Genomic DNA, 15,000 nt, shown 5'->3' on the forward strand with positions numbered 1-15,000 from the left:
CGGAGATTATGGTGCGCTCCAGCACAGCGAGGTATTTAGCGCGTAAGAGGTCCTTTTCAAAGCTCTTAGCGCAAAGTAATTGCGCGCTGCTGACGATAGCATAATGCCATCTATCCCCACATTTTAGCGCTGAAACGCCTGCTTTGGCATGTGGCACGCCTATGCCCAGTACAATTATAACAGGCATGCGCTTGTGCCCGCCCCCAATTTGCATTGCGCACGGCGTTAAACGAGCGCACACGCTAAATTACCGCTTTTGCGAAGATAGGGCCCTCTGGTTTATTAACCGGTGGGAAAATGTTCACACCGTGGCATCTCTACTGGGTAGCAATCTCCAGCTGTATGTATCATCCCTGTGTATAGAAGCTTGGGGAGAGAAGCAAGAAGAGCGAGCAGGAATGGAGGGAAGGTCTGGAAAACCCCAGTCATTCCCTGGAATGACCAGGATCTGCCAGGAGTGGTGATGGTGGGGGGGGGAGTAAGGGGTAAAGGAGAGGATGATTTGAGGGAAGAGTGGAAGGAGAGAGGGAAAAAATAAGAGAAGGATGAACGGATAGAGGAAAGAGGTGAAAAGAGGGAGTTTGAAGCTAGTGAAAGATACACGAGGGAGGAGGAGAGAGAGAGAAGAGAGGGAACTTGGGGGCCTTGACCAGGGGCCAAACCGCTCCACCATAGCGTGTCTGGAAGTGATCACACTGGAGCAGGAGCTGAAAGGGGATGGGGAATGAAAATGTGCACGCGTGGACACACACACACACACACACACACACACACACACACACACACACACACACACACACACACACGCAAAAGAATTCACCCCTACATACAAAAGACATCTCCAGCAGATGTGGACCATATGTAGGCACGGGGCAAAGCTCGTAGAAAATATCATGTCATAACACACACATCGGAGGGAGTGCACGCGCTGTGGAGATGTGTGTGACTTCCAATGAGAGCAAGGAGTGGGGCAAACCACGTTTCCATTGGTGATGTTTCTGTGGTTCTCTTGTTTTCTGTGGTGCTCTTCCACCGCAGAAAACTGCCGTAAAGTTCCCAGATCCCCTTTCACACGCTGGTGCCAACCTCTAGTCAACCAGTGTGCTAGAATGCGCTCCACCAGACTCTTTTATCAAAAGAGACTCTTATAGTATATTATATTGAAATATACAAAATCAGTTTCTTCTGAAGTACGTTTTTGGGAATATGTTAGATAGATTCCCACCTTTGTGCTTCTCTTTGCTTTCTTTATTCTCTCATATTCCCTTTGCCAAACACTGTTATTTTTTCTTGCTGTTCACCCCTCCTCTCTCTCTCTCTCTCCCTCTCCCTCTCTCTCTCTGTTTTTCATTGTCTCCTCCAATACAGTACCTGAGTTAGCTGCATTAGTGATGTTTCTGCTGTGTGAACTCATCACAGGTAGAGCATGTCTGGGATAACACTTTCTGCAAAAATCCTGACCTGATATATTTGAGTTCAGGACTACCCCGGCTGCATATCACTGCATATAATTTTAGGTGATTTCAAAGTCCCACATTTTCACGTTTCACGTTTAAATGACTACTGTAAGTCTGAAACTTGGGGTGCTTTAAAAAAAAACAAATTGCTCCGGGGCGTCCGGGTATGTAGCGTTAGATTCCCTGCCTACCAACACGAGGGTCGTAGGTTCGCGCCCCCGTGTTACCTTCGTCGGGCATCCATACAGGCACGAATGGCTGTGTCCACGGGTGGGAAGCCAGATTGTGGGTATGTGTCCTGGTCACTGCACTAGCGCCTCCTCTGGTCGGTTGGTGGGAATACAGTAGCGTGATCTTCCCACGTGCTACGTCCTGCCGGTGAAGCTCCCCGCTATCAGGTGCAGCTGCGCATGTGTCGGAGGAAGCATGGTGCTAGTCTACGGCTCTCCCCAGATCGGCAGAGGGTGGAGCAGTGACCGGGGAAGCAGGGGGGGAAATTGGCTAAGTACAATTGGGGAGAAAATGGGGGGAAATCTAAAGAAAATTCTTTATGCAGACCGATTCTGCTTAAAGAACATTCACACGACGCGACAGTTGTCAGTCATCAGTTGCTGTTCTGTTCAGATTACGCAACTTGCTGTCTTGTGCCTTGCCCTGGCTGTGTCTGCCTCACCCCGTGCCTTGCCCTGGCTGTGTCTGCCTCACCCCGTGCCCTGCCCTGGCTGTGTCTGCCTCACCCCGTGCCTTGCGCTCTCATTGGCTGAAACACATTGATGGCTCTTCCGACAAGACCAGATATTTAGCCTGCTAGATAGTCACCCCTCAAAGGCCCATTCCAAGCCATGAGGGAAACAGACCGAGTGAAGTTTGTTGTAATACGTGAGAAAGTAAAATCTGTTGATTCGATAACGAGTCAAATTAACACTGTGTGCCATGTGCGTATCTTTGGATATGCTATTGTTAAACTCTCAAATCTAATCTTAATTGGTAAATGTGTGACATGTGAGCGAACTTCACACCTTACTGTGAAATTGGGGGCAGGGAGGGATGCCCATTCTATCTGTCACAAACACACACACACACACGCGCGCGCGCACGCACACACAAACACACACACACACACACACACACACACACACACACACACACGTGCGCACACACGCACAAACACACACACACACACACACACACACACACACACACACACACACACACACACACACACACACACACACACAAACCCCACCCCCAAGGAGAGGCTTCCTTGCAGAGCAAGCACAGCCAGTTCGCACACAGATGATTTCCTTCACACACAAGACAATGAGTGTGGCTGCTAGGCTGAATGTGTTGTAACGTGAGTGTGTGTGTGGGAGTGTGTGTGTGTGTGTGTGTGTGTGTGTGTGTGTGTGTGGGAGTGGTCCCGGTCCTGTGTGAACCAGTGTGTGTCTGTGTCTCCATGTGGCCAAAGCGGCTGCCACCTCTTGGCCCTAGTGTGTGTTTGTGTGCTTGTACTATAGTGTGTGTTATGAGGGCAGATTCTAACCGATGTCTCTCTGTGCTCTCTTACAGTCCGCTGCAGTCTCCGATGGAGGTGAGTGTCTTTTTCCACATCCAACATTCTCTCCATCTATGTTTATTATCGCTCTATGACCTGACCTGTCTTACTATATGTTGCAATGTTTATTTTTCCCTGCTCTCCCACCATTTGACCACAATGTGTAGAATTTGTTTCCTCCAGTTGTTATAATGTCTTTCAAGTTGTGTGTCTTGTGGCTGAATCTGTGGCCTGTTGTGTCAGACCAGTTGTCCTGCACTAAAGTGTAGTGTCATGGCCATGGCCATGGTCATGACCGATGCCCCATTAGTGTGTGGCTGCGTGCGCTAACTCAATTCACCCAAACAGAGTCAGACGATCTGGTTTGACCTGCTCAACTTCTGCCCCACCCCTGTCTGCAGTACTGCTGTCAGCTGGCTTCAAGCGAAGTTAGTCACAAATGTGTAAGTGTATCAGCTGTTTAAACGTATCAGCTGTTTAAACGTATCAGGTGTTTAAATGTATCAGCTGTTTAAACGTATCAGCTGTTTAAATGTATCAGCTGTTTAAACGTATCAGCTGTTTAAATGTATCAGCTGCAGAGCAGAAACTTGTGAGGGCAAGTCAGCGACGTGAGAGAGAGAAAGCAGTACAGGGACTGTTTGTTGTTCACTTTACAAAGCAAGCCATAGTCGTACCATAGCGCTGACTGGAATAAAACCTCTACGCTTCCACATCACTACGGAAAACGAGAAAAACCACCAACCACTGTGTTACCACACTTGACTTAAACAGCTTTGTAGCAGATTTTACACCGAGGTTTTCTCATGTCAGTCGGGTTTCTATCTTGGTTGCCTAGCTTAGTAAGCAGTTCCATACTTTTCTCTGGCACCAGTTTTGTCATCCAGTTTATCTGGACTGGTATTCATTTTATTTCTCTGCCTCTTTCAATCTGTTCTTTTGACCTCTTTGTCTTTGTTTTTTAGTCTACACATACACACCCTCTAGAGAAGACACTGACATGGAATTGATATACTGTAGACATTTGTGCGTCTTGAACATTAATACAATTCACCATTGAATTCCATATTTTGCAATGGTATTCAAGTAGCATGGAAACTTTGGTTATCAACAGCACTAGTTCCTACAGATAAGATAGCTATCAACTATACTCTAGCACAGTTCCTCTCTGCTTGTGTCTGATACAAATGTCTGTAACATTGCCCGTCATACTGTTCTGCTCTGATAATACTGGACTTTTTGATGCTTTCATATCTCATTAATTAACAACATTCACTAACGTTAGTTTGGAGACCTTATTTACTTTTTGGGGCCACAGAATTAAAAAGAAAGAAAGAATTGAATTCACCCAAAACTAGCAGCTAGTCTGACCAGCGGTGAGATGCCACTGCTGGGTAGATTTGGTTTATCAACACAGCACAACCAAACATCAGATAGGTCAGACCACCGTGTTTAACTAGGGTACTGTATACTGTATATCATTTATTTATTTCAAATTGTTTTTATTCGTTTTTAAACAATACAAACAAGAAAAAACAAACCCCGTAGAAGACAGACAATACAGAATAGGTGCAAGGTTGCATGATGTCATACATGTATACAATCTCCTGAATATTTGTGATGCAGTGACAACCAAGTGTAAAAAACAAACAAACAAACAAAAAACAAAAAACAAACAAACAAACAAACAAACAAACAAACAAAAAAACAAACAAACAAACAAACAAAAAACAAACAAACAAACAAACAAACAAACAAAAATAAATAAAGACAAGGAAAGGACAAGAGGGGGGTGGGAAGAGGGTAGGGTAGAGCTGTTGGGGGCTACTAATCTAAAGTTCTTGCGTCAAATTCCTTATGGTAATAATCTAAGAAGGGGTGCCAAGTCATTTCAAACTTTTCCAGAGAACCCTGGACTGTGCATCTGACTTTTTCTAGCTTAAGAAATGACATTACCTCACGAATCCAGCGTGAGTGTGATGGAGGTGTGGGCGATTTCCAGCTAAAAAGAATAAGCCGGCGAGCTAGTAATGTTGAAAAGGCCATTAGATCTGATTGATGTCTGGATATCCCACTGTTGCTAGGGGCAACCCCAAATATTGCAGTAATTGGATCTGGGTCAATCTGTTTTTGACATATATATGAGAATGTATTAAAAGTGTCTGACCAGAATGTGAACAATTTTGGGCAAGTCCAAAACGTGTGGCCCATACTGTATATCATTAACGTTACAATTACGGCTGAAAATGACAGCAGAAATCAACAATAAACAAGTTTGTGGTATCTTCACAATTTAAATCAATCGGCAGGTGTCTACCCCGGAAGTACCTGTTGTTGTTGTTGTTGTTAATGCGACGTCATGGTGATTCGGTCTATATGTGAAGCGCTTTGAGTATCTAGATAGGCACTATAACAATTTAATTAATTATTATAATTTTTTGAAATGGGGCGACTGTGTCTTCCTATGTTTTTCTGTACTGGACCTCATTGAGGTACGCTGCTATGCGTGTCTGTGGAGATGAAGGTCATGCGAGAGATGAAGATCACGAGAAATGTGCATGTTCAGATTTATTTTTCTGCTCTAAACACACAGCAGCCCACCAATTCCCTTTCCCGTATCAATGTTAGTGAAAGCTTTCTGAATTAAGAAAACGGAACTTGTGTTCCGTTAACGCCCGCCATTTGCATATCAAAGACAGCGGAGAGGGAAGACGATGAGGTGGGAAACAAGAAAAAAGGGGCTTCTCTGCTCTGGAGTCATCGCAGACATGTTGGCCATTAGCTACAAAGTGTTTATGGCCACACATTCACACCATGTGTTTCTGAGAGAGGCAGAACATGTTGGCAGTGGGTGCCACAGAAAGCTTAGTCCTCTTGCACATTTTCTGTATGTCCATGTGCTGCAGGGATCTACAGTATGTGGTGGTACATACATACATGTACCAGTTAAGATGTTATTGTTCAGTTGCTCAGACTGTGAATTTGGAGAATGGGTCAATAAAGCCAGAGGTGATGCAGTAAGACGTGTTAGTGCTTCAACACACTGCAACTTGGTTGCTCTATACTGACCAAATTGTGGGTGGTGCAAGACGCTCAGATGGCATCTATTTGATGGTCTTGTGATGGCTTTCACGTTGATATCATGTTAAGCAATGCATCCACCAGTGGGCAGTAGAGAGTCAAATGCGCGCGTGTGTGTGTGGTTCTGCTGCTTTTCATGCGTATCCGTAAGCTTTCAGAGGACAGACAGAAATACGCATGAAATGAACGCAGAGTACGGACAGAAGGCTCCGTCCGTCTCTGTCTCCGTCTTTAACATAGAGTATAATTGGGCCTTAACTCCATTCCAGCGTGTTTGTCACCCCCGGGCGGTCTGGTTGTCTCTCCCCAGCATCGATTGATCCACTGGGCCAGTGCGAGCAGGAAAGCGTTGGTTGATCCACTGGGCCAGTGCGAGCAGGAAAGCGTTGGTTGATCCACTGGGCCAGTGCGAGCAGGAAAGCCTTCCTCTCAACACAATCAGTTCTGCTGTTGTTTTGACCACCCTCCACAACGCCCAGAGGACGCTCGCCAAAGCAAGCTGACAAGACGACTAACACACGTTACATACAGCACACTGAAGAACATCTATGGTGGTCGGTTCACAGTTACACAGTGAATAGTTCATTAGTTAGGGGAGGCCATTATCTTCGGTTTGGCGTCCACCTGAGCTCGGCACCCGCGTGGCATTCTGTCACGCCCTAAACGCCCCACTCGCCACCGCTCGCTTCCTGCTGAAAATGACCCCTGAGCACGCCCTCAAGTCAGGCCTCAGCCAATCATCCGCTCAAACACGCCAATATTCTTACTTCATTCACCCAAAATGGTGGCTGTGATTGACAGTTAAACTAACCAATGAAGGCTCATGACTGACGCCTGACGTATCCTACAACGATCTGCATCGTAACACTATTAACAGAGTCAGTGTACGATTCTGTTATGTAGCAATGTAGACTATTCTTGTTGAGTGATTTTTGTATATAGTGTAAATGGTCAATGGTAAATGGCCTGCATTTATATAGCGCCTTTATCCAAAGCACTTTACAATCAGTAGGTACATTCACCCATTCACACACCGATGGCGGCAGGCTACCACGCAGGGTGCTGGCACACCATCAGGAGCAATTTGGGGTTCAGTATCTTGCCCAAGGACACTTCGACATGCAGACTGGAGGAGGCGGGAATCGAACCACCGACCGCTTTTATCCAAAGCGATTAGTGGACGATCCGCTCTACCTCCTGAGCTACAGCCGCCCCCAGTGTACATTAATTCCTTTCGTATAATATACAGTATTTTGTATTGTGTCTTATGGTATACTTGCCTGGGTCTTGCCAGACCTTTGAATATGCCAACTCCACAGAGTTGAGTTTTGCTGCTCTTGGTCTGGCATCGTCATATGCAAATGCATTTTCTCCGGTTCCACCAGTGATTAACCAATCAGCGCCGAGGGGGACTGACGATTGGCCAATCATCATCAATAAACAGCCCAACGGGCGGGACTAAGCGGTTGTCAAGTGCGCTGATGAGTAACAACAACAATGGCTGTGGTTGCCGCCTGCTATCAAGGCCGATTTAAATTGATTGAAGTACCAATTACTTTGAAATCCGAATCGCACACTGCTTGGAAAGCATTTATTCAAAGGGGAGATGCTTTTTCTTTACGTTCTTCCAACTGGAAAATGCAGGCTGATATACGTTGGTCTCTAGTGTTTGGTTAGGGAGAATGGAATAGAGCTGAACAGGCACGTGCCTTTTCGTGATGTTTTCCGGCCCAGATGTAAGTTCCCCATTCATTTTCTCCATAGACATTTCGAAAAATCCTTAACCAAGCCGACCTGTGACCTACTGAATCGTGAGTGACCCCCCCCCCCCCAGGCATATGGAGAAAATGAATATAAAGTCTAAGTCTAACCCTAACCCTAACCCAATAAGTTGGCACAGCAAGTTTCTTCATATACGTAATTGTTCTTCACATGTCAATCTGTGTGTGTGTGTGTGTGTGTGTGTGTGTGTGTGTGTGTGTGTGTGTGTGTGTGTGTGTGTGTGTGTGTGTGTGTGTAGCTGAACTGTATGCAGGCTGCAGGCCTCATTAGTCTCACTACTGGCCTTCCTCTAACAAGCTCCTCATCAATACTGCACTGTGTGTGTGTGTATGTGTGTGTGTGCGTGCGTGCGTGCGCTAGTGTGTGTGTGTGTGAGGGGGGCGCACACACGTGTCTGTGTGTGTTCAGGCGTCTATAGTTCCCTCCTCCCTCTGCTTTGAATTATTCATCACCTGAAGCCCTGTGTCCGCTTATATCACTTACCTATCTGGAGGCTTCTAGAGGTATGTGTATGCATGCGTGAGCGTACGTGCGCACGCTCGTGGCCCGACTCTCCCTGCTCTCTAGGGTTGTCATCCGGGCTCCTCATCGCCGGCGGCCTCTTCCTCCTCCAGTCTGCCTCTTGGCTCGTCCCTGTTGTCGTCGGCTCTCTCTCTCTGGTTCTCTCTGCGATGCCGTCAGCGCTGTGTGTAGATGCCCTATTCGGGACTGTGTGTTGAGTTTGTGCGGGGGGCTGGTTGGGAGAGCATGGATGGAGGGGCCTGGTTACCGCTCAGGATTCGCTATCTGCCCCGCTGGCACCACACAGGCTCCTACCAGCTCTACCCAGGTGAGGAGAACCGACGACGGGGCTGGAGCCCATTTATTTCCACCTAAAGGAAAATGCCGATTTTAAATTCAACTAACACATTGACAGTTGAAGGCGTTTGGTGTGCTGCGAATCTATTTTTAATTCGTTTGACTGAAGTCCTTGTACGGGTTGCTTAAGTGCAGAGGGTTGGAATTAGATTAGCTTAGCCTGTCCGTTGGTAGAAATAGCCTGTTGGTATCAATGAAGACATTGCTGGCTTAAATAGTGTGAGGATCAAATAGTGTGGTTGACACTATCCAGCGTACCTTAGCTCTGTTGTTTGCTCTTCATCTCCATTACAAGACAGCAGTCAGTTGAACTTTTGGCTTAGAGAGTACAGAGCTCGGAGCGAGGCAACACTGGCTGCCTTTGGACTTGTTGCAGGTGCTTTGAATACAAGGCAGAAATGGGGAAAGTCATTATTTGCCCTTTCATTATATTTGACTGCTTTTGTACTGTGCAGACTGTGTCCACTCTGCCTCACGGAGCTCTGTGCAGACTGTGTCCACTCTGCCTCACGGAGCTCTGTGCAGACTGTGTCCACTCTGCCTCACGGAGCTCTGTGCAGACTGTGTCCACTCTGCCTCACGGAGCTCTGTGCAGACTGTGTCCACTCTGCCTCACGGAGCTCTGCAGGTAACACAACACCCCCAGTTGAAAGGACCTCACCAAGATGGCTGATTGCCTTGTACTGTTGTACTGTTCAAAATTTGCAAAATGCAGCCTTTTCCCAATACCTTGTCAAAACGGATGGTTTTGTATCTTATAGTCAGATTGTTGACGTCCACAGTGCTCATTTCCTTTGTAAAATAGGCAGAGAGGCAGTTAGGGTTGACATTTGTTGCACTCTATGTTTGTTTTATTCAGGTGTTACTCCTGCTGTCTTCATGCACGTAGCCACATGTGCATTCTCCACCGTTTTTGTCACTATTAAAAGAAGGGGTCATTACACATTTAATCCACTACATTTCACAGATACCACTTTCTTTTTTTTCTCTGGATCCCCCCCCCCCCCCCCATTTTCTCTCCAATTGTACTTTCCCAATGTTCCCCTGCCGCCCCGGTCTGCCGATCTGGGGAGAGCCGTAGACCAGCACCATGCTTCCTCCGACACATGCGAGGACATGGGAGGATCACGCTATTCCCACTAGTTCCTTTCCGCCCTGACCAGGCGCCCCGACTGACCTGGACTGGTCCTGGTCCTGGTCGGTTTCAGCGACCAGGACCACATACCGTCGTCAATCCAGCTTCCCACCCGCAGACACAGCTAATCGTACCTGTATGGATGCCCGACCAAGCCAGAGGCAACACGGGAGCAGGAAACCTGCGACCCTCGTGTTGGTAGGCAGGGAATCTACCTCTACACTACCCGGATGCCTGATCCCTGATTTCTGAAGACGAGTACCGCTTCATCCGGCTACAGTTTACTTTGAAAACTGCAAGAGAAAACTATAGTACATGATGTCATGAATGATAACCAACTGAATATTGACGAATATAACATTACAGAATAAGAAATGGAGTGAAAGAGTTGCAATCAGTGCCTCCTGAGCAGATTCATTGTAACGTTTCATTTATTTTCATGATGTATTCTTGCAATTTTCCATTTTCCCCTTTCTCTCAAGTACCCCCTGTAGTACCGCCACATACCCCTAGAAGTATACATATTGTACCCCTTGGGAACCATTTCCCTAATACAACTCTGTGTGTGTGTGTGTGTGTGTGTGTGTGTGTGTGTGTGTGTGTGTGTGTGTGTGTGTGTGTGTGTGTGTGTGTGTGTGTGTGTGTGTGTGTGTGTGTGCGTGCGTGCGTGCGTGCGTGCGTGCGTGCGTGTGCGTGCGTGTGCAGAGCTGAACAGCGTGGACCTGCAGGGCTGTGGCAGTGACAACAGTCTGAACAGTAATGCCAGCCTGCCCAGCGTGCAGAGCCACCGGCGGCACACAGAGAGGAGAGTGGCCAGCTGGGCCGTCTGCTTCGAGAGGCTGCTGCAGGATCCTGTGGGAGTCCGCTACTTCTCGGTACCACCAGAACACGCCAATGCACATAATGTTCTCATAAAACTAACTGTCGGGCCAAGTTCAAGTTTCAACTCTTTCCCCACCAGAGCTTCATATATAAATATATAGCTTCATAATTCTCCCCTCTCTTTTAATCTACATTTGAAGGTTGGTCATTTTCATCAAAAACCAACATCTCGGACAAAACGCTGAGAAAATTGCATTTTTATAAAAGATAGTCATTTTCAAGGATCCTGAACCGAACCCAGTGTCTCTGAGGGCGGATACTGTCCGGTGTTACACTCAAATCTCCAGAACATGTACGTACATCAGAGCACCTCTGACACACATTTCGGTGGTCACAGATTTCGGTGTAACACTAGAGAGAGATCAAGCCCGCGCTCGGAGCTGAGACCAGATGGCTGAGTTCTCGTCTAGCTGGTTGGACACATGGTTCCCCGTGCTTCACCAAAGATCTGCCGTCTGGAGCTCATCTGCCAGCTGAAATGGTTATGAGGCCGCTCTGCCGTCATTGAGTGCGCGTTCTTGTGTACAAGTCGGACATGATCGGGTGGTTTAACATTGCCGATACCAGCCTTTTGATGAGCAAGCTTTTCCTTGGGCGAAATCCTCTATCCTCTCCTTCCAGTTTCTGGTGGAGCTTCTTCTTCACTTGTTTTTGGACCTGGAAGTGCTGTACCTTTTCACAAGATGCATAACAGCGCCATATACCGTATAACAGTGAAAACATGGATTGCCTGAAAATGATATCGGACACAGGCATGCATACACACAAACACACGCAACTAACTAGTGACTACATAATATAAGGGGGATCAATAAGCGTCATATACACAAAATCCACAATAACAAAAGCTTTGCCAAGGGTTTTATTTCATTTCGTTCACAGTCTGAGCTGGCCTATGTCTGCATTGTACATCTCTTCCATCTATTAATCTCCCAGATGTCGCTAGGAAACATTGGTCAGGACACTTTTATCCAAGTCTTTTTTTGACTAACTGTTGAGTAACTCTTTGTGCTGCAGGAGTTTCTAAAGAAAGAGTTCAGCGAAGAGAATATCCTCTTCTGGCAGGCTTGTGACTTCTTCAGCCATGTCCCTGAGAATGACAAGAAGCAGGTAACCACACACACACACACACACACACACACACACACACACACACACACACACACAAACACCTGTTCTAAGCCAGGGTTTCTCAACTGGTGGGTCGGGATCCAAACGTGGGTCGTGGGGCCGTTTTTAGTGGGTCACGGACACCCGTTTGGAAAATTCCAAATAACCAAATGTTGTCTCTCGACTTCGAAATAATTCAGATTCTTGAAACTTGATGAGCATCACCAGTTTAACTTGTTTAAAAAACATATACGCCCGTAATTCAAGATAAGTCTGCCTGTTTTATTTGATGGATTTTTAGCCCTTTTTGCAATTTTGTTGCACGTTTTTGTTTATTTTATGTTTTTAATAGCGCATGAAGCCATTGTGTATTACTGCACTATTTTTTGTGAAATTAATTTGAGTGGTACTGTATAAAAAAAATCTGAAATTTGGGTTGCGACTAGCGACTTAATGACTAAGGAACAATATGGGTCCTGAGGCTAGACCAGTTGAGAACCACTGGTCTAAGCACACCCCTCTTGTGATGCATGTGATCACTAACTCTCCAGAGAGCCACGCCAACTTACATACATCAGCATACGCACCAGCGTCGGGGGGGGGGAAAGTGGCGAGAGACAATCATTTTTTTATGTTTATATTCATTTGTTTGAATTGTGCCAATTAGTACACATAATGATGTTTGTCAATTTAAGATAACTTTGCAAGTCAGAAATGTAACGTTTAGTTTTGTATGAAACCGCTCGATCAACTACATCTCTCATCGCACACAATATACATCACACCAACACCAACATGGCCGGCGGGAGAGAAAAGTTACGATGTCACTTACGCGACTGGTTGTGTCGCGACTGGTTGTATGTAGTCTTTCTCATTCATAACTTATAGTGCAACTACTGTTTTACGACTTGCTGTATCCCTACTCCAACACCCTCCATCTCCTCTTACTGGACTCTTGGCTTTTGTCCTCACCCCCCCCCTGACCAGCTATCTCAGCGTGCCAGGGAGATCTACAACAGCTTCCTGTCCAGTAAAGCCACAACACCGGTCAACATCGACAGCCAGGCCCAGCTCGCCGACGACATCCTCAACGCCCCCCGACCAGACATGTTCAAGGAGCAGCAACTGCAGGTACCATACACACAAACACACGCACACCAAACACATATCTTCTGTTCTTAATGTGAATCATTTTTGGCTTTTAAGCTCATTTATTGTGATTCGTGTGTTGTTTTTTGGGGCTTTTATTCCGTTTTATTCATTGTGCACTTTACATTTTTCTTCTGTTTTTATTGTAAAGCACTTTGTAACTGTGTTTTGAAAAGTGCCATATGAATAAAGTCTATTATTATAATATTATTGTTATTATTATACTCACAGACATGCCCAATTGGTAATTGGCAGCAACTCAAGTGATGATGAGCAGTCACTTCTCTGACTGCACACAGCGCATGCGCCTCAGGCAAACAAGGAAGTAACTTTGGTTACGGAGGGAACCCTCTTTGTTAGTTCTCGCTATGGATTTACTTCGAACTTCCAGTAACTTTGGATTATTATTTTATCGAGTGCTGAGTTCACAAGTCACAACATGTACATGTGAGTGTTTCTGGCGCTGTTGGAATGTGTATTTTGGGGGCGAACGGGGGTAGGCAGCGGTACCATAAGCCCCTTTCACACAGCCTGTGAAATTGTTGTGGGAATATTAAGCCTTGCCTCCTGTGTGAAAGTCACAAATGTGGAGTGGTGGATCATTTTTGTTCCGCCTTTCGTTATGCCAGTGGAGGTAGTCATAGCCCCGAATCAATGTCTGTCTGAAAGGGTACAGGGGAAACAGCAATAAAAAGGGGAAAGGTATGAAAGTTTAAAAAAAAAGTGGCCAAAATGCGATCCATGACTGCAACGGGGGCGCCAGGAAAAAATGCTCCGTACCTACAGTTTATGAGTACCGTAAGTAGGTTAGGCTATTTTATGTTCAAACAATGTTGACATTATAGGCAAAATTCTCTAGCCCACCTCACGGTGAGAGAAGAGAGGATCGCTTATCATGTGAAGGCAGCTTAATTGTTGCATGCTGCTGAGCTGCACGCATTGATGAGAACGCTGGCAGGGGGGGGGGGAAATCAATACACACAATTCTCAAACGAATCATTGGACCAAACCTGTGGGATTTGATGTAGAAAAATCATCAGAAACTAAAAGAAACAGCTCCGAACGAAAATGTGTTGCTGGGGAACAAATTTCCACTCTGAAGAGTGCCTCAATCAAGCCCCGCCGTAATGACACACCTCTCGCATTCACCGTGGTTGAGCCGAGCATGTCACATCACACCAGCAGCATCATCCATGGCTCTGATGGCCTTCGCCCGTATCTTCTTTGTCTCAAATCCGTGTTGAAAATGTGACAACATTGAAGTGTCTGGTGTTTCTGCGTTGTTGTCGGCATCATTTGGGTGAGCTCTCCCTTTGATCTTCTTAATAATGACCAGCTGCACTGTTGAGAGCTGCTGGCGATGTTTGGTTGTCCATCATACAGTAGCCTACATTATAACCTACAGTACATAGAAATATTCATTTAGGCTACTTGATAGGAGGAGCTGAGTGGAAAAGTAATTTGAGCCTATTTTAATAGGCTACAACTCAAATTGTGCTGAGATGGGATTATTTTCACCGGACTTGGTGACCAGCATCATTTTAATTTGTCGGACTTTGATTAATTATAATAATGGAAACTCAGCACCCATGGTTCACACGCCTCATTTCAATGTGGGATAGGTGGATGATATCTAAAAGCACACAGACTCCGGGGCGGGAAATATGGCGGGGCTGCTTGGTTCTGTGTGAAAGCACTTTCTGTGGCAACGCTGCCGGCGTTATTGCGGCAATATTGCAGGATCTCTGTGTGAAAGTGGCTATAGACTGCCATTGTAGTGCTAAGCTAAGTAGCAGTGAGGGGTGTACCGCACTTTCTAATGCACGCACACAGTGAAGATAAAGGCATCTACATTCTACTTTTACTATTGGCAATATGGCACATAGGCAAATCTCCAAAAATGTTGGCGTATCCCTTTAACTCAGCTGTCACCATTCGCACCAGGTTGTTTTTGGGCCGGCCAGCCTCCCTTTTCCCTGGTGGAGTCCATC

The 15,000-nt window shown here is 46.1% G+C and overlaps 1 protein-coding gene across 1 annotated transcript in view; it reads left to right on the forward strand.

The window, feature by feature from the left end:
- The window catches only part of rgs12b (regulator of G protein signaling 12b), a gene marked incomplete at both ends in the record, with an annotated part of 91,692 nt that overhangs the window by 54,738 nt on the left and 21,954 nt on the right, over positions 1–15,000 (forward strand). The window contains 4 exon segments of the mRNA XM_083655788.1: positions 3,027–3,048; positions 10,574–10,743; positions 11,768–11,860; positions 12,848–12,991. Of these exon segments, the coding sequence (XP_083511914.1) occupies positions 3,027–3,048; positions 10,574–10,743; positions 11,768–11,860; positions 12,848–12,991 (429 nt within the window).

The sequence above is a fragment of the Poromitra crassiceps genome (assembly GCF_964638095.1).
Source record: "Poromitra crassiceps genome assembly, chromosome: 19".
Lineage (NCBI taxonomy): Eukaryota > Metazoa > Chordata > Actinopteri > Beryciformes > Melamphaidae > Poromitra > Poromitra crassiceps.